Source organism: Bipolaris victoriae, assembly GCF_000527765.1.
Source record: "Bipolaris victoriae FI3 unplaced genomic scaffold scaffold_13, whole genome shotgun sequence".
Classification (NCBI taxonomy): domain Eukaryota; kingdom Fungi; phylum Ascomycota; class Dothideomycetes; order Pleosporales; family Pleosporaceae; genus Bipolaris; species Bipolaris victoriae.
Window position 1 is genome coordinate 189,057 of NW_014575379.1, and position 26,833 is coordinate 215,889.

At 51.7% G+C, this 26,833-nt stretch overlaps 8 protein-coding genes across 8 annotated transcripts; 3 read left to right on the plus strand and 5 right to left on the minus strand.

Moving 5' to 3' along the window:
• Positions 1–607: 607 nt before the first annotated feature.
• On the minus strand, positions 608–2,835 carry COCVIDRAFT_34715 (hypothetical protein; the record flags this gene model as incomplete). The annotated part of the gene is made up of 10 exons (XM_014704733.1): positions 608–684; positions 761–821; positions 882–941; positions 995–1,140; positions 1,190–1,283; positions 1,388–1,477; positions 1,539–2,332; positions 2,387–2,466; positions 2,618–2,769; positions 2,824–2,835. The coding sequence occupies 10 exons, from the start codon at positions 2,833–2,835 to the stop codon at positions 608–610; spliced, it is 1,566 nt and encodes a 521-aa protein (XP_014560219.1).
• A 418-nt stretch (positions 2,836–3,253) lies between these two features.
• Positions 3,254–4,615, plus strand: COCVIDRAFT_89865 (hypothetical protein; the record flags this gene model as incomplete). Its single annotated transcript, XM_014704734.1, has 2 exons — positions 3,254–4,136; positions 4,263–4,615. The coding sequence occupies 2 exons, from the start codon at positions 3,254–3,256 to the stop codon at positions 4,613–4,615; spliced, it is 1,236 nt and encodes a 411-aa protein (XP_014560220.1).
• Positions 4,616–5,400: 785 nt separating this feature from the next.
• Positions 5,401–6,184, minus strand: COCVIDRAFT_13024 (hypothetical protein; the record flags this gene model as incomplete). Its single annotated transcript, XM_014704640.1, has 2 exons — positions 5,401–6,096; positions 6,149–6,184. 2 exons carry the CDS (start codon positions 6,182–6,184, stop codon positions 5,401–5,403), a joined length of 732 nt encoding a protein of 243 aa, XP_014560126.1.
• Positions 6,185–7,008: 824 nt separating this feature from the next.
• On the minus strand, positions 7,009–7,926 carry COCVIDRAFT_13025 (hypothetical protein; the record flags this gene model as incomplete). The annotated part of the gene is made up of 2 exons (XM_014704641.1): positions 7,009–7,650; positions 7,702–7,926. The coding sequence occupies 2 exons, from the start codon at positions 7,924–7,926 to the stop codon at positions 7,009–7,011; spliced, it is 867 nt and encodes a 288-aa protein (XP_014560127.1).
• A 1,066-nt stretch (positions 7,927–8,992) lies between these two features.
• On the minus strand, positions 8,993–9,957 carry COCVIDRAFT_13026 (hypothetical protein; the record flags this gene model as incomplete). Its single annotated transcript, XM_014704642.1, has 4 exons — positions 8,993–9,073; positions 9,204–9,362; positions 9,627–9,660; positions 9,824–9,957. 4 exons carry the CDS (start codon positions 9,955–9,957, stop codon positions 8,993–8,995), a joined length of 408 nt encoding a protein of 135 aa, XP_014560128.1.
• Positions 9,958–10,928: 971 nt separating this feature from the next.
• COCVIDRAFT_34719 (hypothetical protein) lies at positions 10,929–11,946 on the plus strand (the record flags this gene model as incomplete). Its single annotated transcript, XM_014704735.1, has 3 exons — positions 10,929–10,996; positions 11,051–11,502; positions 11,540–11,946. The coding sequence occupies 3 exons, from the start codon at positions 10,929–10,931 to the stop codon at positions 11,944–11,946; spliced, it is 927 nt and encodes a 308-aa protein (XP_014560221.1).
• A 1,480-nt stretch (positions 11,947–13,426) lies between these two features.
• On the minus strand, positions 13,427–14,622 carry COCVIDRAFT_13028 (hypothetical protein; the record flags this gene model as incomplete). Its single annotated transcript, XM_014704643.1, has 2 exons — positions 13,427–14,311; positions 14,365–14,622. 2 exons carry the CDS (start codon positions 14,620–14,622, stop codon positions 13,427–13,429), a joined length of 1,143 nt encoding a protein of 380 aa, XP_014560129.1.
• A 3,935-nt stretch (positions 14,623–18,557) lies between these two features.
• Positions 18,558–21,200, plus strand: COCVIDRAFT_34721 (hypothetical protein; the record flags this gene model as incomplete). The annotated part of the gene is made up of 1 exon (XM_014704736.1): positions 18,558–21,200. The coding sequence occupies one exon, from the start codon at positions 18,558–18,560 to the stop codon at positions 21,198–21,200; it is 2,643 nt and encodes an 880-aa protein (XP_014560222.1).
• Between the last annotated feature and the right edge of the window lie 5,633 nt (positions 21,201–26,833).

Consider the following 26,833-nt stretch of genomic DNA (forward strand, 5'->3'; position numbering starts at 1 on the left):
TGGCTTGCTCGCTTCGTCGCTCGCTCCCTCGCCCGCCCGCCCTTGCTCCACTTCGTCATGGCAACCATCATCATCATCATCACCGCCAAATCTTCCCTCGCTCGCTCGCGCCCGTGCGACCGACACCAAGCGGGAACACGGCCAAATTGCTCAAATCTTAATTGCACCCACCACAGCCACTTAGCCGTGACGCCGTAACCATTGGTGTTCTTGCTCTGCCTTGATCAAACATCTGCCGTGCCCGCTGCCCTGGCCACCAGATTGCCCCTCGTCTCCGTTTCACACAGACGACGATGTGCCGTCCATCCATGCTCCCACGCACCCTTGGCTGCGAAATCAATCTTGCTTCCCCACGACTGCCACCCCAATTGCTCAGATCTAGGCGCCGCCGATCTCCACCCTGCCCGCCAATCACTAGTCCCTCTCCTCCCTTCCAACTCTCCTACTACCTGCATACACCAACGAGAGAGGGTACATGCGGTGGGTACACAGACCACCATTTGTGGCGCAGTCTAACCAGCCTCAAGGGAATTCCCGCCCCTCTGCATCTCCTCTGCGTCTCCTCTGCGTCTCCTCTGCGTCCCCCTCTTTCTCCCGCACCCCTCTCCTACGCCCCTTCACCCTCCTCCCTCTGCTCGGCCAGATGCTTCTCTTCCGCCGACGTGATGCAATGCGTGTTTGCGCCTATCCCAACCACTCCGTTAGCTAATTGCGCCCATCGCCGTCCAGATTGCTACTTAGCCGCCATTAATAAACTCACCTAACTTGTTGATAGTCTCCATCCACTCATCATACGGGTCCGAATCAAACACTATGCCTCCCTGTGACAAATCATTAGCTCCCAATCAACCTGCCCGCGCGATACATGTCCTCGGACTTACCCCTGCTTGGAGATAGGCGATGCCGTCCTTGACCAGCATCGTTCTTAGCGCAATGCATGTCTGCACACATCAGCCTCCTTGTCAGCCTCAAGCAACACTGTGATAGCACTCACGTCCATGGCCCCTTCAATCTCTCTCTCGCCATCAACGCTGCCATAGCCAAAGTAGCCCACTGCGCCGGCGTACACACCGCGTTTTTCCCTCTCCAGCTCGGCGATGAGTTCCATGGCGCGAACCTTGGGCGCTCCGCTCACCGTTCCTCCGACTCGTTAGCCCACTTTCAGGTTTTTTTCGGTGGCGCTACTCACCAGCGGGAAATATCGAGCGGAACGCGTCGAATCGCGTCTTGCCAGGTCGCAGTACGCCAGATACTTCCGACACCAGGTGCTGCACGTGCGAAAACTGGTTTCCATTTCGTTAGCATCGTCATTCCCGCTTTGGCTCCATCGCACCCTGCTCTCATCACACCACACTTGGCGATCACGGTTAGGGCGGAAACGCTTTACCTTTTGCACCACCATCAACTTGTCCACCCGAGTGGTAAGTGGGTCGCACACACGATTGACGTCATTGCGAGCCAAGTCCACCAACATGACCTGCCAAAATACTGGTAAGCTTCAACGTCGTTGCATGCGGCTTGTCGTCAGAAAAACCCACATGTTCTGCTCGGTCCTTGAGTGACTGAGAGAGCTCTTCCGCAAGTGCTGCATCTTCCTGCAGTGTCTTGCCCCGCTTGACAGTCCCGGCAATCGGGTGCGTGATGATGCGACCCTGCTCCTCCTTGACCAGCAGCTCGGGACTGGCGCCCACAATCTGGAATTCGTCACAATCGACAAAAAATAGATATGGCGATGGGTTAACGCTTCGCAGATTCCGGTACACATTGAACGGGTGCAATGAGGTCGGTCTTGCAAATCGTTGCGACGGCACCGCCTGGATGATGTCGCCAACGCTAATGTGCTTTTTGAGCTCCTTGACGTGGTTTTCATATCCCTCTCGTCCAATGTTCGACGTATACTCGTTGCCCAACTTGATCGGCCCTTGCTCTGGCAACGGAATATCCTTGTCCTTCAGTATTGTCACATATCTTTGCAGTGTGCTCCTGGCTTCTTCGTACGCCGCCTCGAGATTGTCGAGGCTATCTGGAACCTTGACGTATGTTATCACCTTGACAACCTGCGCGAAATGATCCAATGCAACCACTGTATCAAAGAGCATAAAGAGGCTCTCGGGTACGCCCAGCACATCTTTCATGTCATCTCGTCTTGTCTTGGGTTCAAAGTATTTGACGCAGTCATATCCAACGTATCCCACAGCGCCACCGGTCAGGGGAGGTAGTTGTATTGAGGGGACAGTCGCGACACGGCTCTTTGCGAGCTCCTCTTCAAGCAGAGGCAGTGGATCGGTCTCTTCGCCATGGCCGGGGCCTGTCTTAATAACTTTTCGAGGGTCTAAAGGCTTGTTGTTAGCTGCCGTGTCTGAAACATTTGCTCCCAAGTACCGACCTGCCCCAACAAAGCTGTACCGTCCTATGGTCTCGGTAGTTGCGGCGCTCTCGAAAAGAAACGACAGCCTCGACTTTGATCTGAGCCAAGACAGTCAGCACAAATGTCCCCAAGCCCTCTTCTACCATCGCTTATGCCCCGTGTCCCTCCAATCTACCCCGCCTCCTTGTCCTCTTTGTGCGCTGCCGTTCCTCGCGCTGCCTGCTTAGATATCGCATGAGTCATACTCACTTTGCGGAGACCTTCAGATATATACTCGACGGCGTGAGAAACTCGGCGGGAATCGAGGAGTACACGGGCACCAGGTTCGGTGGATTGGGAGATTTGATCGATGTGGCCAATACTTCTCGAACGGTGTCAAGCGATGGCTGAATGCCTAGCTGCTGTGGTCATGCGCTCAGCTTGGTGTCACGTCATTGGCTTCATTATGGACATACCTGTGGCGCCATAACTGCTGAAGTGTAGAACGAACGCTCTGCGAATCTTGTGAACGTATAAGAAGAGGAATGTATGTGTCACAAAGGGTAGTCGCAAAGTGTACTGAAGACACAATTGTTGATGGCCTGTCCAATCGGAAGGGTCAATATCCCGAAGTAAATTGCTATCGATAGAGGGACTCCAACCACCCCACTTCGCGCGGCTGAGTCGCCCAGGTTTCTTTCGAGGCCACATGGGTGCCGCGGCTATACGCACGTCACTTAGGGCGAACCCTATTCTCTCTGCCAACTCGGACCTGTCCAAGTTTCACGTTTCACCGCACATCGCACGTTTTGGCTGGCAGCATTCTTGGGAGTATCGGGAAAGTCGTGCAGATTTATTGCGGAGTACAAGAGAAGTATGCGGCCCTCGCGCCGCTGCGATAGCGCCATGGAAATTCCACGCAGCCTGGAGCGGCCATGGACACCGCCAGAGATCGAAGACCGACCATATGCTCGCACTCGCCCAAGCCATCTCAACCTATATGGAAATTCACCCTCGCGATATGCTAGGAAAGAGCAGCGTTGGCTAAACGATACTGACCGTGTGCACGAGCAACCCTCGTGGATGACCGAAACCTATAGTCCAAGAACCCCGTTCACAGCCTCACGGCCGAAACTCAGTTCCCGTCTTACCGAACCCCTTCCGTATACGCCCAAAAAACAGTACCACCTTGACGAGCCATATTCACAGCCAAGGGCCGTACCACGCTACCCCTACACGCCTGATAGCTCCCAAATATTGCGTCGACACACTATTATCCCTACTTCCCCGCCACCATGGGACGACTACTCGGATCCCGCTTTATCGCCCGTCCAGGATGCTTTATCCGCCTGTATTGCGCAGTTTGAGGATTTGATCCAGTCGCAGCAGCCAGACGAAGATCAGATGGAATATATTGTAGGGCAATTTGAGGCCATGGCAATGCGTCTTTCAGCTCCAGAATCGTATGAGAATGAAACGGGTACACAGTATCCTTCACATTTCAACCAGGGGGCTGGTATCATGCACGCAGACGACGGCAAAGATGACCTTGCCGAAGCAAAAAGGCTGTACCACCAGTCGTATGTTGCGGAAGTAGGCAACTATGTCAACAGCGTACAAAAATACGTTGACGAGCTGCGGAAGCGCCTGGATGAAGTCAAGACGCTGAATAGCATCCAGCTAGATGTCATCAATGACCTGCGTAAACAGATGAAGACCGTCCGTCAAACTATGCGCGAGGAGCTCGAAAGAAGTGGCGGTGTCGGTACCGGCGGTGACACTACCGGCGGTAACACCAGTAGCGGTGAAAAAGACTTCAAAATCGCAAAGATTGTAGACTTGGAGGATGAACCGGGACACAACTCACCTCTACGAAACCAAGGAGGAAAAAAAGAACCCGGTATTAATGACAAAGCGATCGAGCACAAAGACGACTCCACAACCAGAAAATTCGGCATGATGGACAGCTGGCAGACCCTTGTCAACGACGACGACGACGACGATATCAGCCAAGACGTATCCCGGGAAATCCACAACGAATATAACAAACTCGTCCGCAGCGCTGTACATAACCTTACCTCAGAAGACCACGACGGCGATGATACTTACCACGCCACCCCTCGTCGTCCTACTGCTGCCACTCCTCCTGTTATACGCCAAACCAAACGCCGTCTAATCACCATTATCCGCTCGCCTCCTCGACGCAGCTTCTGGGCTTCGATTGGTGAGGCCCTGGATGCAATGTCCGAGTTGTTGCTTGAAGAATGATTTGATTGATTGATTGATGATCGACGACGACGACGACGACGACGACGACGACGACGACGATGATGATGACGATGATGTGGAATGAGCATTTACGGCTGTCATCTTGCAATGTCTTACGCGTACGAGGTTTTTTCCTTTTTTTCCATTTCCAGTTTCTTCGTGTTGTTGTTTTTTTTCTGGTTCTTCTTTTTCTGTTCAACTCACCTTTTTTTGCTTTCGTTGGGGGAGATTTTTTTTCATCGGTAATGTGGGATGGAGGTTGGGTGATGGAGGTGTGTGAATGATTGGGTTTACGAATAGGGTTATGACGATGTGGCTCAGAGTATGTCTCTAGGGGCTAGGATATGATTGATGGATGTCGGCGTCATTTCTTTTTTCGCTTTTCTTTTTTTTCGCTTCTTCCTTTTTTCCTTTTTGACTCCATCTGCATGAGCGTACGTTGGATACCCCACTGCTGACGTTTGGATTTCCTTTTTTCTCCCTTTCCCCGCATCTCGTCTCTGCCTGTTATTACTAAATTGTTCTTCAAATGGGTCTCTTGCCTTCAGCTGCTTGGTAATTACACTTGCTCTCGCTGTTTTACTACTCTTTGCTCAACTCACGCTGCTCCTCGCAACTTGGTAATACCCCATCACACAATGCCAGCCTGAATTTTGGATATGTTACATATTTGTGCATATGGCTTGTGTTATAGACATGTACTTGTAGTTTTGAGAATCCAAAATGAATGCATTGGTATCGGTTGAACATCATCTCCCATCGTCTACTCCTCTTCACGCGCCAACTTACTCGACATAATCCAAACTGCCCTTGCCAACCGTGCCCTTGACTGCATCCTCGCCCTTTTGCTGTCTCAACTTCTCCTCAAACTTGGCAAACTCCTTCATTGCAATCTCTTCTTCCTGATCCAAAACCTGTTGTACCCCCTTGACTTCTTCAATGTAATGCATCAGCATGCTCTCAATTCCGTTCTTCAACGTTACTGTACTCGAATCGCAAGTCCGGCACGCACCGCGCAGCTTCAAGAGAACCTGGCCGTCGTTGAAGCCCCGGAATTCAATGTCACCACCATCCTCTTGGATCGCGGGCCGGACGCGCGTCTCGAGCAGCTCCTTGATCATTCCAACTACTTCGTCATCGTTCTCATCGTAGGCCAGACTGTCGGCTTCTTGACCACCTTGACCTTGTTCTCCAGCTTTCGCAGCCACGGTGTTGACAATTGGTGATCCAGATGTCATGAATTCGGTAATGATAGCGAATACCTCAGGCTTGATGTGACTCCATGGCGTTGCCGAGTCTTTTGTTACGGTAATGTAATCTGCGCCAAAGAAGACGCTCGTTACGCCGTCGATGTTGAGTAGTTGGGCCGCTAGCGGAGAAGGATGTGGGGGTGCGAGAGTCGAGCGCGGGTTTAGATATTCGAGGAAAGGCGACGATATTGTTTCAGGAAGAACTCGCTGGTTGGGATTGAATTTCAATGCCTGGCCGCTGTCAGTAGGAGAACGGTAGTGGAACAAGGCGGGGCATGCATACATCGGCGTTTGGCGTTGGCTCGGTTTGGATGAACATTGTTCGACGTGCAACGACCGTGGAAGGCGCAGCTACTTTCCGTGTCCATTGTTGCGCTGTTGGTCTATGTTGAAGCTGTGAGGTTGTGATGGGCGATGATCGTTGGTGCATGCATCTTGTGGCAATGCGTGGCGCTGTGCTTCGCAAAGGCGCAGCGCGCGAAAGGGCGCGCAGAGCAGAGCGAGGAATTGTGCTTGAGGTCATTGCTAGGGATAAATCCAGGTGTTGTATGTAGCAGGTAGTGTGTATTGTCGCAATGGTAGGGTGCGAAGATGAGAGACGGAAAGTTTCGCGAACTCGGGCGAAACAAAGTATGACGTTAATTGGATTATTCAGCCACGCGCTGAGTGGCTCCGACAATCCACCAGATGAACACCGTGCAGACTGAATATCGTGTATTGTTTTCGAGCTCGAAAAGTGAACATCGAACTATTGTAAAATAATTCGTTGAATACCAATATGAAAACGCCAGGATTGGGTAAAACTCGAAGCACTCCAGGATAATATCTCGCTTCCTCTTTGTCACAGGTTGTGCAAATGCATTGGTTCGCAGTCTTGCAGTATCATCATCATAATGAGAAATCATGGCATCGTTGTGTGGATATTGTCATTAATTATTAGATATCGTATCGCCCTATCATACAAGTTTACATCGGCTATTCAATTCTGCCGCCATGTATTCCAATTCAATCTCCGCCTACGTGTGGTATAGTGTAATGCGTCAAAGTCGTTAAGTACAGTTAAGGAAAATTTGTGCTGAAAAGCACGTTGACTAATGAGTCTAGAGCGACGCTGACATCCGGTATTTGATGTATTTATTTCGCTTAATAGTTGGTAGCGGTGTTTCCGTAGGTAGCAGTGTTACCGTTGATAGCGTAGTTGCTAGTAGGGGCGGTGTGGTAGCCAGAGCCAACAGGCTTGTGGCTGTCATAGCCGGCGTTGGGAGATGCGACAGTTGAGCCAGTGTAGGCAGTATCGTGGCTGGGGCGGTAGTCGTGGGTACCATTAGGAGCAGCAAGTCCACCAGTGGCAGCAGGCACGGCAGCAACCTCAGGGTCACGGCTGCCAGTGGTCCTGTGAGCCTTCTTGCGCTGCCAGAACTTCATGCCGGAGCCCTTGGTGTAGCCGTTGGAAGGGCCGGGACCGAAGCGCTTTTCCTTCTTGTGGTGGCGCATGAGGGCTACCTGAAGGAGGGCGCTGAGCAAAAAGAGGAAGGCACCGATGATGGCGACGGCAAAGCAGGCAGTGTTGAGCCTGCAGGTGGTGCCCAGAGAAGCAGAGTAGGTGATCTGGTTGCCCTGGCCGTTGGAGCCAAAGCCTTGCTTGGAGCGTGCAGGACCGTTGCCAAGAGGGGTCTTTACATTGCCAGAGCAGCTGGATGCACCATCACGAGTCAGAACGGCGATGGCAATCATGGCACCGCAGCAAAGGATGTTGAAGAGAATTGCAAGCATGGCAAACATTGTCTATCCAATAGTCAGTACACAATCCTGAGTGATAGGGTTTAGAATTCTTACCTTTCCACCAATGCAGCAAGTCAACAAGACAGCAAAGATGGTGTAAAGGACGACGGCACCGGAGAGACCAGTGACGGCCTGTTGCCAGACTGGAATGTTGACATCGCGGTCAGCCTGTACAGCGAGGAAGTAGCTGTAAATGCCAAGGACGATTGCAGCGCAGCAGAACTCGAGAGCATAGATGGCGGTCGAGCCAAACTTCAAAGCAGCACCACCGAGGCCCATGGTTGCGGTTGTCGGGTGTGGAGAGGCAAAGGGCGAGCGTTGTTTTAGGGTGTAGGTGTAGTATGCAGGGTGTGGGAGGATGAGGGATCAGGCCAAGTGAGGCATCAGGGCGAAAGGATTTATGTGTGTGTCGAAGATCTGTCTGGCGATGACGCAGTCCGAGTATTTTTGTCACGTGATGAAGCGCACCGCCATGCTGGGCTGCCTTGTAAGGACATAAGTCATGTCGATCTCGGAGCCCGTGCGTCACTCCAAGCCACGGCTAGTTTGAACCCTGCTTTTCTCTTTCGTCCCGCCCAACCAACGTCATGGTGGTCAAAAGTCAACCCGACCAGAGAGTCTAGCCACGCTGCCGAGTCTGCGCTTGCTATCATCCTGTTTTTGCTGCCCCTAACGTCACCTGCTCAGGGACCACTGCCTGTCTCGAGTCTCTCTCCGTTGACTGTCCCCTGGACACTCCACAAGCCTCAAGATGGCGGCGCCACAAAGCGCCACACTCTCGCAGGTGAGGTAATGCAGGCCGATGCCCCTGCATGCAGCCACCCGTCATCCCACTCAACTGCCCAACCCGTCTCGACACTGGGCTGCACAGGCTGATATCACCATGTCGCAACCCTTCTATGCATGCGAGCTACTTTTTTTCATTGTGTGCCGATTCATCCGCCAACCATGCGGTGATCGACGTCTTTCGACCCGCAAGCGCCATGCGAACTGTTGTCATACATACCGTACCAAACAATCCTCACGCTGTGTCGTGACGCTAACTACCCTCCCCATCATGTTTACACCAATCTTTGTGACTGCTCCGAGGCGCACTTGGCTATCAAACCTTAACTTCAACCTAGACATCTTGTTGGCCAGTATCAACCCCCTCGAGGCTGCCCGTGTCGTCACACGCACGGCCGATCCGCGCCAAATATCTTGCGCCAGAGGGCTGCCGTGCCAGCACACCGAGCTAGCCTTGCCAGGCACTGCTGCAGCGACTCAAGATGTTGTGCGTCTACTGGAGCGGTGTAAATCATCGTTTGGCAGCTGCGACCCTTTTATGCATTACATATATGCAATGTCAAGCTGAGCAGATGAAGCATTTGCGCTGTGCACCATTGGTCTTCGATCCACCGACAATGCACCAATTACAAATTACCAACTGCGTTGAATTTTAGCGTTTCAACAATTTTACATCAGCTAATCAGGTACCGTCGTAGTATGGTTACAAAGGCAACGATGCATAATAGTGTCATGCAAGATCAGGTCATGAGCAGTAGCTTCAACCATACATCTCCGCCTGGATCATGTCCGACCAATTTCATGTGCACCATCGTAAGAAAATCTTCCATACTCATGCCCTCCACTCCATGGTAGATAGTAATACTTGTTTTCAGTGTAGGATAGTAGTCCATGCTCTTCTCATCATTCAGACTTGATTGTTTGCAAAGCTAGAAGCTATTCTCAGCAATACTAGTACGGTTTGCTATGGGCGTTTGATTTGATCAAAATTCGGCTGCTATCGCTCTAACTACTCATTCAACTGGGCAACCACAATGAAGCTTATATATCGTTGTCTTCTGCATCTCTTCATGCCGACCTCCATGGTGGCTTGGTCAACCAAAATTTGTGCCAAAGTGGAGATCATGAAAACGGGCCATCGTATTACCATATTCCAGTTGCCAATATTAAACCAAATCTTTTGAACTATTTACCTGACCGTGCCTATTTCCTGCATCTGTTATGGAGCTTATCAGCACTTATAGACATATTTTCTTTTAGGCTATTAATAAGATTTCTAAAGTAATAAACCCACACTGATTAGCACTCTAAATCTCTCAACAGGAGAAAAAAGCATTCCAAACTTTTCATGTGACAAAATAACGTATTGCAATATTCCCATAGCACACACTTATAACACTTGTCGCAGTAAGTAGTAGCAACACCAGTCAAGTGCTGAGAATCAATCCATCCTATTAAGGCAATCTTTCCTCCCAAATCAAAGAAACATTTCGGGAGACTCGCGTTCATGATTTCATCCGACATTTTGCATCCATTTTGCTTGATAGTTTCTACATACTTAGATGAAGGTTTCTTTCAAAAGAGAAGCACATTCGGACGTTACCGTCATATTTTGCATGATTCTTTTGAGTTAATCGATCATAGCTATCTTTCCGCTTCAAAAAGTTTGTTGGAAAAAAAAATGTTCATATAAGTTTTAATACGCTGGCATTCCTTACCTATAGCTTAAATTGGAGATGGATATTGCGAGGCACGACGAGGCTAAACTGAACTTACCGTGTTGCGATATGACATCTCTACGTAATTAACAGTACTTTTTTTCCCAAATACTGGAGGTTAATTAGCTACCTTTGCTATAACCAACACTATGAGCATAGAGTTCGATACAAACCCAATTCTAAGGTGTTTGGTCGCTGTGAAACGAGGAAGCAACATGCGAAGCTTAACTCGCCCAAAGGCCAAGAGAGAAACTAAGAACTCAACTCTTCCTAGCTTTCTCTTTTAAATTCACTTTTCACATATGTCATCCTTGTACTTTATCCATTTGCCTAGTCATCCTTAGAACTTGCATGTCAGTATGCAACCCGTATCCCGTACTACCGCCCTAGTTTATAGCACTTATACCGCCCTCCACACTTTACCTAAGTAATGTATCCGGCCTGGTATACTCATATGTTAGGAATATCTGTCTTTAGATAACGCCTAGCCATGTAACGAAGACCCACGACATTCGACAAGTGGTAAGCAAGGAAAAGACTAGAACGAATTCAATAACAATACTAAATCTACACAGTTTCAATGGCGCTCAACTGACTATGCAGTCGTTCAGCCTTTCCTTAGACGGGTCCTTACACCCGAGCGGTGTTTAAAGAGGCGTAGTGCTGATTTGTATCACGTGACATGTGACACCGCATGGCGTTGTTTCGTTTGCGTCGTCTTGGCACTTGCCTACGTACTCACTAACACACCTCTTGTTGGGAATTTTACGCATAAAGATGGCTACTAATGATAGTACGCCAGTTTGTTTAGATTGGACCTACCTGCATCGGGCCTCCAACGTCCAGTGAGCAGAGCATAGGCCAGCCACTTAGACAAGCGCGCTACTAACACTAAGCAGCGTGGCGAAAGATCGAGGCTGGTTCAAGACTTACACTCCTTTTACTTCTCAGATCAAATATTCTCTGTTCTGTTCCCCTAGATATCTGCCTATATTGGGAGTTGGCACTGTGGAGGTTCCCACCGAACGCTTAACAAATCAGTTTGGTGTATCTGACCACGGTTTTCTGCATCTGAAGAAGGTCTTGCATGTGCCTGATTCCATCTGCAACGTCATTGGAGACACACTGGACCTTGATGGTCATCGTGTACAAATTTATCCTAGCGAAGAGGCAAAGGGGACGATCAGTGACAGCGATTGCAACAACATGGCGTACTTTGAACCTAATGCGCCGTTCTACAGTGTCAAAGTCAGAAACCAGCCTGGCGGTCCGAAACTGGGTCCGAGTGTACTTCGAAAGAACGGAATGTACATGCTCAGCTGTTATTGGATGCACAGTAAAGGGCGAAAATGTTATTGGGAACCCAGCGAAGAGCAAAAATGGGCTAGATCGTCCAGGTGGGGATCATCTCGAAGACTTGCAATCAATACTAGAACGCACCACTGGCGCCAGTTCGCCGGTCACAGACACCAATCCACCGTACACAGAATTCGAGAGAAGGTTCCTTGAATGTTGCTGGGACAATGAGAGCACTTTCCTTAGTAAACATGATCTCAATATCTACAATGATGAGGACTGCGAAAAGGGCAGATTGATACTGCGGGAACTCATGCGTGAAAAGGGTATTTATGGAGAAATTGCGAACGAAGAAGGGTCCGACTACGATTATGACGAGGACGAATTTGATGACCCTGCAGAGTTCACTAGTGAACAGCTTAAATGGATCCAGACCCACTATATCAGCAATGGAGCGTTCATGTTCTCGCATGGGCTGAATCTTAATTGTTATTTTTGACCGCGTTGATGCAAAGGAAATTGTGAATGTATATTTAAGCAAAGAGAAGGAATCACATGTCGTAGACAGATAGATATCGGTATAGAGGCTTCCCTTAGCGAAGTATTCAAAAGAACTGGGTCGTATATCTACTAGCGCAAAGTGCCTCTTCATGAGCTTAAAGCCTCATTTATGCTCGGCCAAGTGGTGTAACCTATTCTTTAACCACTAAAATACTTTCTAGTCATCCTATCAACAATTCATACTTTGTTAATATCCTACGGTTACCGCCACAGCAATAACTTGTACAACATGCTACAATATAAACACACCACTTGTCTCTCTCCTACCAAACGCGCGATTAATCCAAAAAACAACAACAATCTATTTGACTCTAGTCTACAAACGTTCTCAACGCCCCCTTCTGTGCTTAGATTCTTCCCACGCTGCTGGCAGACATTCCTAGCACCGAGAGGAAATTATTGAACGAACCTGTTATGCATACCAGCCAACAGGAAACATGAACAGCATGAAAACGATCTTACAGCGAGACAGTTTACCAACTATTCAGCCCCATCTCAATTCTAGACATACAAGAGAGCGTGATAAACATGACATGTCAATGGAATCGAAATAACCGGGTAAGGGAGGGGTAAACCAATAGCCCAGTAAGGTTCAAACAGTCTGTATTCACGATAGACGAACGCAGCTATCGAGCTAATGTAGTGTTCCATTAGGGTTTGTATCTACAGTGCCCAAGTCAGATATGACGAAGATGAGTGAGAATAGGGACTAATAGGGCTCCCGGGAGAGGTGCAAACGAGGTTAGAGTCTGACCAGTAAAGGTAGTGCTGAGATACATTGTCAGATATCGGCTCTATTTTTTTTTATCGTGGGCCCCCAGCACAAAAAAAAGGGGATGAAAAAAGAAAATACCGGTATGTACACATGTTTTAAATGTAAGAGATGCAGGTATATTATAATAGTAAAGAGCGATTTTGCCATTGCAAAGGCATGGAGCTTGAGTGGTATTTATTTCAAAAAGGGAAATGGGTCGAGTTACACCGCAGGAACCCAAGGGCAAAAAACATGAAGATACATCAACGTGCCTTTTCACATTTTACTAATATCTACTTCTCTTATAGCTAAACCAAACTTCGAGCATACAAATAATCTTTCGGTATCAGTGTTAGATTATCTGTTCTCTTCTTTCAAGTCTGGCGCTCGCAGTGTGTGTATGTTACTTCCAGAGTTTGTTGATTATCCACGGCTAACGCATTTGCTTGCTAATTCTTCAAGGAAAAGAAAATACAATAAGTCATGTCTTGGTTGGTATAGATATGCTTAAGATGTAACCCCCCATTTCTATAAAAGAGCATAGATCTGATATAAACATAAGATGAAACGATTGATATAAAAGAGACAGGCTCCAGGATGGAATACTAGTCATGTCCTAGATGAAACAAGATCTTTTCTACATTCATCTAATATGCTCAAATTTCTACGCTGCTCTTCGTAACTTGGCCAAGGTGGCCTTGCCAGCTCTACTTTCGTTTGGTCTTCCCAACTCCTCAGAAATCCACTGGCCTACTTCTGCAAGCCTCTCAATATCCACACCAGTGTTCGCTCCCAGGCTATGAAGGCAGTGCACAAGATCTTCCGTGGCCACATTTCCAGTTGCACCGGGGCTATACGGACAGCCTCCAAGACCACCCACTGCCGCATCAAAAGTGCGAATTCCATGCTCAAGAGCTACGACCGAGTTGACTAGCGCCTGGCCGTATGTGTCATGGAAATGGAGTGCAAGATCGTTCTTGTCGATGCCAGCAGCGTTTAGTGTTTTCAGAAGCTCCATCGTCTTAGGCGCAGTACCCATGCCCGTAGTGTCTCCTACTGAAATCTCGTCGGCGCCCATCTCCAGTAGACTCACAGCCAGTTCTGCCACTTTGTGAGGATCGACATTTGGACCTTCGTATGGGCAACCGAGTGCGACCGAAATGTACGCGCGCACATTTAGGTTCATTTCCTTTGCTTTGGCCATTATTGGCTCAAAACGCTTCAGTGATTCTGCTATGGAGCAATTTGTATTCTTCTGAGAAAAAGACTCGGTCGCCGCTGTGAAAATTGAGACTTCGTGTCTAGGTTCTGATGGCGAACCTGATGCTTCAGTCTGGAAGGATGCGTTCGAAACTGATCCATTATCCGGTCCTGGAGAAGGTGGGGGCGTTGGGTATGCATCTTGGCCAGGCTGGGACTTGGATTGCCAGGTGGAGAGGAAGTTGTCGAGTCCTTTGACGTTTGGCAGAAGCCATTGGTATGTGATTGGTCGCGGCGATGGAGGGGGACGGGAAAGGACGTGTTCAAGTATCTCTGCCGAATTGGCCATCTGGCTTCACAGTCAGCAAAGCTTGAGCAATTTTCAAGACGCTTCTTTCTCACCTGCGGCACCCATTTTGGCGCAACGAAAGAGCCGGCTTCGATGGTCGTCAACCCGGTCTTTGCCAGCCTCTCTACCAAGTCTATCTTGGTAGCCAGCGGCACTGTCTGCTTCTCATTTTGTAATCCATCGCGTGGCCCAACTTCTACGATGCGAACGTGGTCGGCGCGGCTAGAGGCGGCTGAGGCAAAGGCTCGTCGATGGCACGGATAGCGCGCAGCAAGACGCGCAGAGCGGAGGCAGAGAAATTTGGAAGACATGAGAGAAACGGCGAGGTATCAACACTTGTATTGGGTCAGGCAAAAAAAAAAGATGCAATGACGTGCATAGCTGTTAAACTGTTTGTGGGGTTGATGTTTGCGGGGATGCTTTCACCGAGGCGAGGTGGAGCGAGCTTGCGCATGGGCCATGTGTCACTCTCCCGAGTCCCTCTGCCCCATGCCCTCCAAAGCTTACTGGAGAAGTTGCACATGGCTACCATGGCAGAGCATCTGCGACGCCCACAGCCTACGGCCTTGCAGCGTCTGTGTGTATGCACACATGTAATGTGTCATGGATTGCCGCCGCCGAACCCACTGGCGCCATGCAGCCTGACGTGTTGACAGACTGCAGTTATAGACGATTCCGTGCACTGTGTAGTCGTATATTCTCATCCCCCTTCAACTGCGTCGTTGAGATGCATCGCAGAGGTCAAATTGCGTGTAAAGGCATAATTTGCGGAGACCGAGGCCTCCGTTTTGACCTGAACAAGTTCGCCTGATCAAACTGTCCCCACTGTCTACCGCCTGCTCACACTACACAGTCGATGGCGACATTGCAGTTTCCACAAAACACGAAGCCTTGAACGCTTTGAAGTCGAAATTACCTGTGCATGGTGGGCGGAGCTAGAGCGCTTTGAGCTAGTCGCCGAAACTACTTGCAGCGCCATCAGCCGTGTCCCAATAGTCCCTTTACGAGCCATACATATGCACCTATCTAGCGGATCTTCACGCCCAAGTACTTAAGTAGGTACATATGTAGGTATGTCAGACCCTGGCTAATAGACTGGCCCTGCTACTAGTACATGGTAGTATGTCGCTTCGACAGCTTGTCGCATGTGCTTATGTGCATTTTCGGCAGCCGAAGGCATTCAGCCCTGGGACAGGACTGCGGCTGGAGCCCATGGCCCAGTTTGCAGTGGGCCCCCCATCGATGGTGTTGTCCGCTAGCTCAGGAAGCATGTGGACAAACAGAATAGAGGAGGGCTCCTCGGAGCTTTGGCTGACTTTCTTACTGTAACCGCCGGTTGTTCAAGATCCTGCGCTTAGTACGCTGCCCGTTCCCACCAGAGGACCACCCACTATGGCCATGGGGATGCTGATCATCATGCTCAGCCTCGGCTGGTGTGTGATTGTGTAGCTGTTTGAAGGGTCTGTTGTCGGACCGGGCGTAGTGCAAACAAACCTGGCGGTGGGAAGCGAAATGTTAAGATTGTGAACGGCGCCGGGAGAATTGTTTCAGCGGAGATTAGAATTGTAAATAGGTGACCGTGACCCGCTCGGTACGAGTCTAGTGCCACAAGTTGGTACATTTTGTCTAGTCGCAGGCTACGGACGCGCTCCGACCCCCAAGCATTTTAGGTTTCAAGTTGCTGGTGGCAAGCGGTCTTTTGCAATGCGGTAGCCCGGGACTGTCGTGCCAGCGTATCTAGTCATTCCAACAGCCGGGCGTTGGAGCTGCAAGATCTAGAGTGATGGCGTGGCGTTGTAATCAATGGGCCCACTAGGAGTAGTGGACACTCGGCCGTAGGAATGTAGTTGTGTGCATGCTAAGTACATGGAGTACATGGAGTACATATGTATGTACATAATTATGTGAAGGGCGACAGGCGGGCAGGGCAGGGCAGACCAGCGCTAGGCGCGCCGTCAGAGGAGGCAGCGAGTAGACATACAGCAGATAGTGTGTAGCAGGGCAGACCCGCCCAGGTCAAGTGGGCAAACGCGGTCTGTGGCATCGTATCCCCCCATATTCTACCCCGCGTATGGAGGCCTTGGGTGGGCAGGCGCATTGACGAGGGACATTTGGCCAGGCACAGAAGGGGCGACTAGCGACGAGTGGTTTGCGAGAGGTCGCTTGGCTAGCAGGAGGGAGAGCCACCAGGTGATGGCAGTCTGGAGTTGCTTGTTACCTGAGACAAATCGTTGAGTGGTGGAGCGAGGCCAACATGCCAAAGGAGCGCATGTCGCCGATGCAAGTGGGCCTTGGCACTCACGTGCCCGGCTGCGCGACTAGCCTGAGGCAGACCATGGTAATCGGTCAAAAGACGCAATTCGCTGTCGCTGACGCTGACGAACAAGGCTGGCGAACGGCATCTGGGAACAGACGGGACGACGTTGTTTTGGCCTACTAGCCACCCCCCGCTGCTTATTAGCAGAGAGTTTCGGCACACGTGCAGCGGGCGGGATGGACGAGGGCCGGAGCCAGGGCGACGGTGTTTTGCACGGAGATGGGTGAAGGGTGGCAGGGTGAAGGATAGAGAGGGGGCAAGGGGGGGGGGGGGCAAGCACGTCGGCGCAGAGGAGAGTAAGCATGGAGCGGGGTGGCAGTGGCCGGCGATGGTGTTTTTTTTGGGGACTTGGTTGTGCCTGACGACAGCGACAAAAAAACGATGATGTTGGTGGATGCAGAGCACCAGTGGCCGTGGGGGCGGCAGGGCGGCAGGGCGGAAAGCCGATGGTCATATCGCTCTCTCATCAGGCCCGCATGGCTGTTATCATGGATGGCATCACGACCGGGGCCCACCACAGCGGTTTGTGCCAAGGCCACCGCCAACGGGCCTTGAATTGCCAGCCTGCTCTGCTTGCCTGCTTGCCTGCTTGCCTGCCTGCCTGTCGTTGCCAGACAGCAGGCGGACAGCAGGCGGACAAACAGCCACTTGGGCTGGCTCCATCCGCCGTTCCATGGCACCCCCCGGGCATTGCGTGCAGCGCTGCACCATGCCATGATGCACACGACCGCACGCCCGCCGTGGTCCTCGATGTCATTGCAATATCCGCGCCCGCCGTTGCACGTCTCGCTTTGGGCCCTCGCGTGCACCAGGCCTCAAATTGCACCACTCGAGCGGCACGCCAGCCCAGCAGGCGAACCAGAGGCTGTCTCGTCGTCTCGTCGTCTCGTCTCCCTCACTCGCTCGCCGCCTCGCCTACTGCCACCATCCACCCAAGTGCCTAAGCAAGTAGTATGCTCGCCCAGCCGTTCACGCCCTCCCGCTTGGCGCAAGGCTTCACCGCGGGCGGCGTCTGCTCGTCGACCCGCCCTCTTCCACACGGCTTCGATGCGTCTTCGTCCACACGGCGGCACACTCGATGGCTGGCCTCGGTCGGCTCCGCGACAGCGCTTGCGCGAGGTCATTCGCCCGAGTGGCCGCGCTGGACCTGACGCTATCAGCGCGCTGGCGGTGCAGCAGCCGGCAGCACCTCCAGCCAGACCACTCAACACCTTGCCCTCACCCCCTCCCCTCCACCTCCACCATCACCCCCGTCTGCACCATGTGCCCTCTCACTGGCTGACGTGCCCTGGCTGCTCCGACCTTAGCGGCCGGTAGCAGATCGGGGGGCGCTGCCGCTCTGATTGGTGGACCCTCCGTGGCGTCCAGCCCTCTCCGTCCTGCAGCAGGCCTCTGTCGCCATCCTCCGTCAAGCTTCTGCCGGGGTGCCACCATTTTTCCACGATGTAACCCGACCTGGCTGTCCCCGTCGCTGCAATTCGCCGTCCCGGTGTGGGGTGTGGTAGGGGTTGCCACTGCCCAAAGCCTTGCGCCCGCTGCCAGAACATGCGGGCACCAGGCCTGCTCCCTGCAGGCCACATCCTTCATGCACATCGCTCTCGAGATGACCACCTCTGGTCTTAATATCCTAGCGTTCACTATGCCGCGGCATTTTGCATCCTTCTTCCCTTGGCATGCCAAAGCCCTGTCCGCTAGGGCCCTGACCTTATCAGACGGGGACCAAGCTTCCTTTACCCAGACCTGTCGAGGCCAAAATAATACTTACCCACCGTGACGCGCTTCTTCTATGCTCCATTGAGCATTACTGCACCCCTCGCTGTCTTTGTCTATTCTGTTTCCACTCCCACTATACTATACTCGCTCCACATCCTGCAGATGCAACATTGCAGAGTACCGCAATAACACCACCTCTTTTATACCTATTCCACCATGGCCCTTTCTCCCTCCACCACTACCGCTACCGCCACCACCCAGCCCGTCGAGGCAGACAAAGTCCAAGGCACCACCACCAACACTTCCACCACAACATCCACCACTGCTACCACAGTCAACAACTCCGCTGCTGCCGCCCCAAGGAAGCGAAGAAGAAGAGCTCCTGCCACTGGAGCCACCGAAGACTGCTTTGCCTGCAAGAAGCGTCAAGTCAAGTGTGATCGACGTCGTCCCTACTGTGGACAGTGTGTTGAGATTGGAAAAGAATGCTCTGGTTACCGTACCACTCTAACATGGGGCGTCGGTGTAGCTAGCCGTGGAAAGCTTCGTGGCATGACTCTGCCCGTTGCAAAGTCTCCTCCCTCCACTGCCACACAGGAACCCAAGACACAACGGATGAACTCGATTGCTTCAACTAGCACCTCATCCGTCTCCTCAAGTTCCCACCAAGATCAACATCACTTTGGCCACCGAGCCAGTATCGACTTTGGCGCCCACTCTCCGAGGAGTCCTACCAGCCCCATCTACTCGGCGCCACAGGAATACCAATACTTCAGCCCCACAAGCCCAATACCCATCCCCACCCCCTCTACACCAATGGGCTTCCCCATGCAGCAACATCGAGACCAGTTTGAATTCCTGCACCCACAGGCTTCCAAGTTCAGGCATCACCAGCCCCATCGAGGTCCTCTCCAACGGTTACAGACCACACTGCATGTTCCTTTTGAAGACAACGGCATGTCGGCTTCATCCGCCTCCCTAGGCACCTACAGCGACAGTGACTTTCCCTCACCAAGCGAGTTCCCAAACACCCCAGTCGACGAGTACCCGTTTGCAGACCCCTCGATGCCACGCTACCCATCATACGACCACGCCCCCATGGGCTCCCTGGACAACTACTTCCTCAACGAAGCCCCTCGCTCATTCCCCACTGGGGATGACATGAGTTCCAGTGTAAGCTCGGATCAAAGTCTACAAGACTATCCCGAAGTCAGCACGGCCCAGCAAAGCATGGGCCCTATCGTCTTTCAAGATGTTTTTACCGAGGGAGAGATGAGCTCGAATTTCAATGGATTTCAGCCTGGCTTTTCCTTTCTCCCGTCGGAGGGTATGTCTTCCTATGGCTCTGGCCCCCTGTCTCAAGACGTACTGTCGCTCACCACTTCTATTCCCCAGAGTCTTACCATCGCTTCGCCTCTTTCCCCGCGGATGCTATTCCTCCTGGACTACTACGACAGATTTATATGCCCGGTGTTGGTGGCTTTTGACAGCCCACAGAACCCCTACCGGATGCACATAATACACTTGGCCATGCAGAACGAGGAGCTGCAGAATGCCATTGGCGCTTTGGCCACGAACAACATGCGCATGCGCGGGGGTATCGAGGGACGCCGCGTTAGCGTGCTCCACGACACACGACTGATACCAGATCATGCCTACTCGTCAATGACGGCCAAGGAGTTGCGCGAGATGCACGGCGAAGCGACCGACGAAGAGAAGCACTACAAGGCCAACTCTATTACTCTGCTCAACAAGAAGCTGATCGACTTTGATGGATCGCAGGACGATTCTGTACTCGCCACGCTTCTTATTCTCTGTCTCTTTCATGTGTGCGACTCCGGCTTCACAAAGTTCAAGACACAGCTTGCAGGCGTGCAGAAGCTTCTGAGCTTGCGCGACCGGAGCATCCAGTCGGAGTTTGTCGGATGGATTGAGACCTTCTTCACTTGGTTCGATGTCATGACGGCAGCGGTGAACGACCGGGAGATTGAAGTCCGTGGTGACTCGCTTGACATGATGAATCTGAGCGCCAATCTGGGTGCGTTAGAACACCACTCTGGCTGCGAGGGCCGACTCTTCAAACTCATTGCTCGGCTTGGAAGGCTCAACCTTCTCAGTCAGAACCGGCCTGTACGCGACAACGACGACACGCCTACATCATCACCACGGCCTAAGAAGGTCAAGGATTTTTATTCTTTTAGTTTTGACAACATGGACGGTAATGGTTGGGGCACGCCTATTAACGACCATGTCGATCCCTTCGCATCGGCTCGCGACGATCCTCGCTCTGCGTTCTGGACTGAGTGGAACGATCTGCGGATTCGACTGCAAGAGTGGGAGTTTCCGACACCTGGAGAAGTGCATTCGAATTCCTGCGATGCAACATCGTCGATGCTTGTCATGTCTCCAGAGCAAGCTGCGTTGCTCCACATTAGCGAGAGCTTCCGCTATGCAGCACTGCTCTACACTGAGCGCCTTGCGCAGCCGACGCTTCCACCATCGTCACTGAATTTCCAGAACTTGGTAGCGCAAGGGCTCTATCACATTTCGCAGATTGGCATGACGAGCTGCGTCAACAAGTTTCTCCTGTGGCCACTGTTTATCGTGGGCACAGAGTGCGTTGATCCCGAGCACCGCGCAGTTGTACGACAACGATGCGTGGAGATTCAACGTGAGAGCGGCTTCTTCAACAATCTCAGTGGGCTAGAAGTGCTAGAGCGGGTATGGCGTGAGGACGACGAGTGGTCAGATGGTGATGTCCACGTGCCAAGGCAAAACGGGCCTTTTAGCACCGTGCAGCACCCGTTCCGATGGAGGAGAGCCATGGATCGTGTGGACGGGGAGTACATTGTGATTTGATTTGGGTTGAGCTTGCTGGATACAAGCAGTACGAAGGCTACGACGAAGAAATGTGCATGAAAAACATTATGATTGGGGGGTTTGGGCATGCATGGACTGGGTGGAAAAGGTAATCAGCTTTCGGCTCTGTGAGGAGTTTATTTTTTTTCTCTATGTTGTGTGTAGCGATATTCCAAAGGGCGATTATTTTTGGCAGGCTAAGTTGCAAGCCTGCAGTGCATCGAGCAAAAGCTTGTAGATGCATACTCAGATACGTGGTAAACGAGTTCAACAAAATGTATTACTAGTCAGACCCCACGTTCGAGATGAAGGGTGGTTGTTGCTGGGATCGCGATTCTGGACCAGCATCGCATATGCAGTCCCCACGTCGATGCGAGGCTGTGCAAGTGATCATGGCCGACGCACCTGTAGTAGTAGTAGATGCAAACGCCCTGAGCGCAGCGGTCCCCAAGCGCAGCTACACAGGATTTGCGCAGTTGCCGGTCAGCCATGGTAGTGCATGACGACGCAGATCCGTCGTGTTGCGTGACGGGTGTGGATGTGGGTGTGTGCGGATGCTTGTGGGAGTGTGAGACTACTCTGCTAGACGGGGCGCCACATGCAACGTCCGATCTGCATCAAATACAGCCGTAGGACCGCGTGCCCTCGTCGTCGTGGATTCTTGGCTCTTTGAGATCGTCATGGACTGGGTCGGCCAGTCAGGATGTACAGAGGGTAAGCAGGCAAGCTCCAGCTGATGGCGCACATCATGTCAGCTACACTACTGCTCCTAGGCGCACCAAGGTGTTCGCGACGATCAGGGTTTACGGGGACGCATATCGGTTGTGTCCACCCCTCTTGAACTCTAACGCTGATTGCTGACAACTCGAGTTGCTTGGGCTGGCCAACCCATAGGCGAGAGGCGGGGCACGACCTCTATCCGGAGCCGCCCATGAACAGTTTCCACGGAACCCAGTCACACCCGTACGACAGGGGAGGGGACCCCCCCCTCCCCCTTCCACACCCCCCAGCCCCATGTCGTGCTTCTTTGAAACTTTTTCGGTGGTTTTGTTCGGAAAATGGTAGGTTTGCCGCCTCTTCCAGCTGCCATTGCTGAGGCTGAGAATGGATGCCACATGCCCCAAGCGTACCGTACCACAAGGCTGAGAGTGAGGCTCGTACACACGTACACGCACGCACCTACACTACACAGGCTCGCGCACTCCGGCTCAGCTTGCCCGCAAAAAAGAGATCTACGGTGATCTCTGCCAGGTACCGGGCATCATCATCCACCACTACCACCACCAGTCGATGCTACCACCTGGGACGATATTATTTTCGGGCTAGGCGGGGAAGTCACCTCGGTAGCACATGCCATTACCTCATTCGCTGCGACTATCGTTGGGTATATCAATATCGACTCGTAGCGACATATAGCCTGGACTTGATGTTTGCGGGGGTGGGAAGAGTTAGCGATGCATTGGTACTAGCACACGGCACCCTGCTTCCCCCGAGGAAGATACCAAGGGGTATGTGATTCATATCGACGGGGCAAGACACCAAAAGAGAAGCAAACATGGTGGCTTACACGCCCTCCGCGCATCTCACTACCTCAGTGTTGGTTGCGTACCCCGCTGTTGTACATGGCCAGATTTCAGGAGAAGGGCCTCCTCTACACCATCGCATTGTTGGACTAAGTGGTCCAATCTCCGCGGTGGACGGGTTTCAGCCAACAGGAAACGTCGTTACGAGACATGTATCCAAGGCCAAGATGTTTCGCCTGGGTGTTGCGCTCGGTGAAAGCGGAATTGCAGTGCCCGTAGTAGGCGGCCAATTGCATCCTAGAACGTGTGACGGGTTTGTCGGTCAAAGCGTGCCTTAAAAATAGTGCGAGTACGTAGGTACCTGGTATTTGAGGCGTGGGGGTTGGGAAAAAGCATTGAATGCCATACCGGCGAGACCGACTGGCTGGCCCAACGTGCAGCCTTGGTGGTTAGCAATGAAGATCGCAATGTTAAGGGAACGTTACATGTCTCTGGCAACCTGTTATTTGCGTATACAACAAGAGCCAGTCTGAGATTAGCAATAGGGCTAGCTTGAGCGCACTTGGTTACGCCATGCGCTCAGAAGGGTTCTTGGCAACTCCGCGCCGGCCGTCAGGCCCAATTGTGCCATTGGTCTAGTGCCAAAAGGGCTCGTCCTTTGGGCCTTCAATGTCTCGCATGGCAAATCCGGGGAAGCAATCTTGTACGTAACACTGGATTTTTACCGTCATGTGGTGCTCGCTCCATAACCACCAAGCAGGCCTATGGATGCGTATAGCCGCCAGAGGGTGCATGTGTGCCCATTCTGATAGTAAGTAGTACACTACCGAGTCATCACGTTGCGATCCGACGTGGGGCCACTTGCACGCCTCATGAGGCAAGATCTCGGGGCGGGCCATTGCAAGAAAAAAAAGCCCACAAAAACAAAAAGGCCCGACGGCAGCCTTCGGCAACTACATCTTCGTCCTCGAGCGAGCCGGGCGAAGAATGCAGGCATCAAAAGAGCCATTTGCTGAATTGTCTGGCTGGCTGCAGTGACGCAATGGCCGCAGTGGCAAAGTAATATCAGATAACGTGAAGGCGCGTCGCCGGCGCATAATCATCCAGAGCCAAATTTGACATCAACGCGCCTGGTCTCTCCGCGACAACACCGACCCAAAATTGCTTCTGTCTTGGTATGCCTCTACTTTCGGCAACGCATCCGGACTCTTTGCACTCTCAGCCGGAGAAGGCAAATTCCGCAATATGAGAAAATGGGCCTATGTACTATATCAGATGCCAAATACTAGTCGTGTAAACTCGCGGCGATATTGTCCCGAGTCTAACGTTCCCCTAGTGAGTCGGCAGACAAGACACCACAAAGGGAGCATGTGAAGATGCCGTTTGCAGCTCCAATACACTCCCCCAGCCAGGGCACACGATGTCACCACAGCTCGGGATAAAACAAACATGTCTGTGCAATCGTGTCGTTATGCCAGCTGATAGATTGAGCACAGACTGCTTGGGAGATATCTTTCACTCAGAAAACGAGGACGCCAAGCACACGACTCGACCTCGTAAAGTGTATTTTTTTTAGAATTAGTTTACTAATTGCCAATTGGTTACTCGTTTGTTGAAAGATGAGTGTATAGTAATTTCCTCTTCCTCGTTCCTCGTATACTTACTTTACTAGACTGTGCAGGACAACAGCAGGCGTCCAACCTCCTCTAATCTCAAGTGCTGTCATGTGGATACCGGATCTTCTCCGTCACTGAGCCAAGATAATTCTAATGGCATCATTTTCAGCGCGCCCCGATAACAGAGCAGAAAAAAAAGACTCTAAATGGTTGAGCTATGGCCTGCCGTTTTGCAACAAGGCCGTTGAAGCTCAGACCTCTCGCGTAGATATTTGCGGTTCACTCTCCGTCATGCCCACCCTTATCAGTGGTGGTCCTTGCTCCTTACCATCCCATCTCAACTTGACCTACATACACACATATGCAGGTTCTGTAGAACAACCCGTTCACTCACCTCTCTACCTGTATGCATACATGCGTGTGCTGTGTCCAAGAGTCGCGGTTGTTGTCAGCCAAGCTGCAAGCGCAAACGCACGTAGTCTTAATGGGGCCGGCATTCCAAACAGCCATTACTCTGCGCGGCTCAAATCTCTTGGAAGTCTGCCATCCTTGGTCTGCGCCCCAACCGCCGTAGCCTTCTTTTTTTACGCCCGTAAAACCCATTGCTGTGAGATCACGCCACACCGCCTGTTGTTGTTTAGGACAGCCTTAGGTCTCCACATACATGTTGTTGCCAAAGGAAATGGTTACGGCCTCTGGGCGGGCGATCGGCGCAATAACATTCCGCCCGAACAACTAGGACGGGCCCTTGTCTCTGATCGCGGCCGCTCCAGCATAGCCCGTCAACACCTCGTCGGCCAATGCAATCCCTTTCTAGACGCGATTTTGTAACTCAAGGATAGCTTGCAACACTAGTGCACCGAATGTTCGATTCGAGAGTCCACATACATGGTACGGGCATGAAGCTCAATTTGTACAAGGCTGTGCAGATAACGTGCAGATATGTAGCCGCGGGAGGTAAACCGCTTGTGGAAAGCTACAAGTCGCTGTCTGCTCAGCTGCACACAGAGAGGCACCTGTGCCATAGACGAGGGCTAGATCCTCGTGCGCTCGATGATCGATGATCGACAAGCTTTGATATTAACTCTAGGCCACAATGTCCAAGCAGTCACCTTTTGGTGTCTCGAACGAAGCTCGGAGAAAACAATGACACGGCAATCACTGACTGATCGACTGGTTTGAACGACTGACTGACACACACATGAGACCCTGCGCGAACGCTGTCAAACTTGTCAAAGGGGTCTAGGCAGGCCTTGAGACCTGCGCCCACCAGGACCAAACTTCTGGAAGTCCTTTGACTGGCAGTGATTGGCGGACGAAAAAAAATAGAATACACCGTGAGAATGCCATGACGTTTGGCTAACGGATGTACAGCAGAATACGAGCAAATCCTACCAGAAACTCCCATAGTGATACCCACAGATAAGCGTCTTGTTGCTCAAACACCATGGAATCCTTCCGCCATGTCATGTCGCCATACTCTCCATCCACCCCGTCATTCGCACTTTTTACGAAAGAAATACTTGGTACCTGAACCCATACCCATCAAAGTAACTTTCCAGACGGTCTTGCTTTCGCACGCCACCCGCGATTATGCCTTACTCACCTTCTCTCTTTCAACCATGTCCTCCGAACACGTCCTGGGAGAAGGCCGATTACCCCCCACACACAGTAACACAGCCACTCACGACTCTACGCGCACCTACATCGGCATCATCCTACATCTGCATCAATAGCTTAATCGATAGCTCCCTTTATGCAATGTGATTGTGCCTGCTTCACCCGCTCACACCTTCTGTACTGTACTGACTTGTCTCTCTCTCGTATGGTACACTCGGCAGCCAGACTAATCGCGCCCCCTCCCCCTTCACCCACACCTCGCTTTTCTGCTTCTATGTACACGCACGAATGCACGCACACATCCCGTAGCCCGTCCCTCCACCACCTCCACCTCCCCCACACACCTACACACCCCTCTCCTCCTCGCCCAAACGACTCATGTATTCACTACTGCAGCAGGTGAGAAGCCACCATCGCAAAGCCGCTTGTACGAGTGCCGCCCTGCCGTCTCCTTCCCACACCCTTCTCCCGCCTCTTCCATCCGCCATCAGAGCGTGGGGGATGCACATCCGCGATAAAGAAGAAGAAAAGGAAGGAATATGCACGGCATGCTGCGGCAAGCACCGGGTGGTGCGGCACAACAGCGGCTTGGGCACTTTTCTATTGCGGTTCTGGAATCTTATGGTGTGCGTCGGTGGCTTGAAGCCACTTGCGTTCTGTGCATCTCCGTTGGAAAGGTGAGGGGAAGTGAGATAGTAGACGAGCGGAGGTCCAACAAACAACACCACCTACCAACTACCATCATACATAAAATAAATAAAGTAAATCAAACAAACATGTACTTGAAATAGAAATAATTATGCACCTAGCTGCGAATGAAATTACCCTTTTTTACAATGTAAAACCCCAATTCATGCACATGTTCTTGTATTCC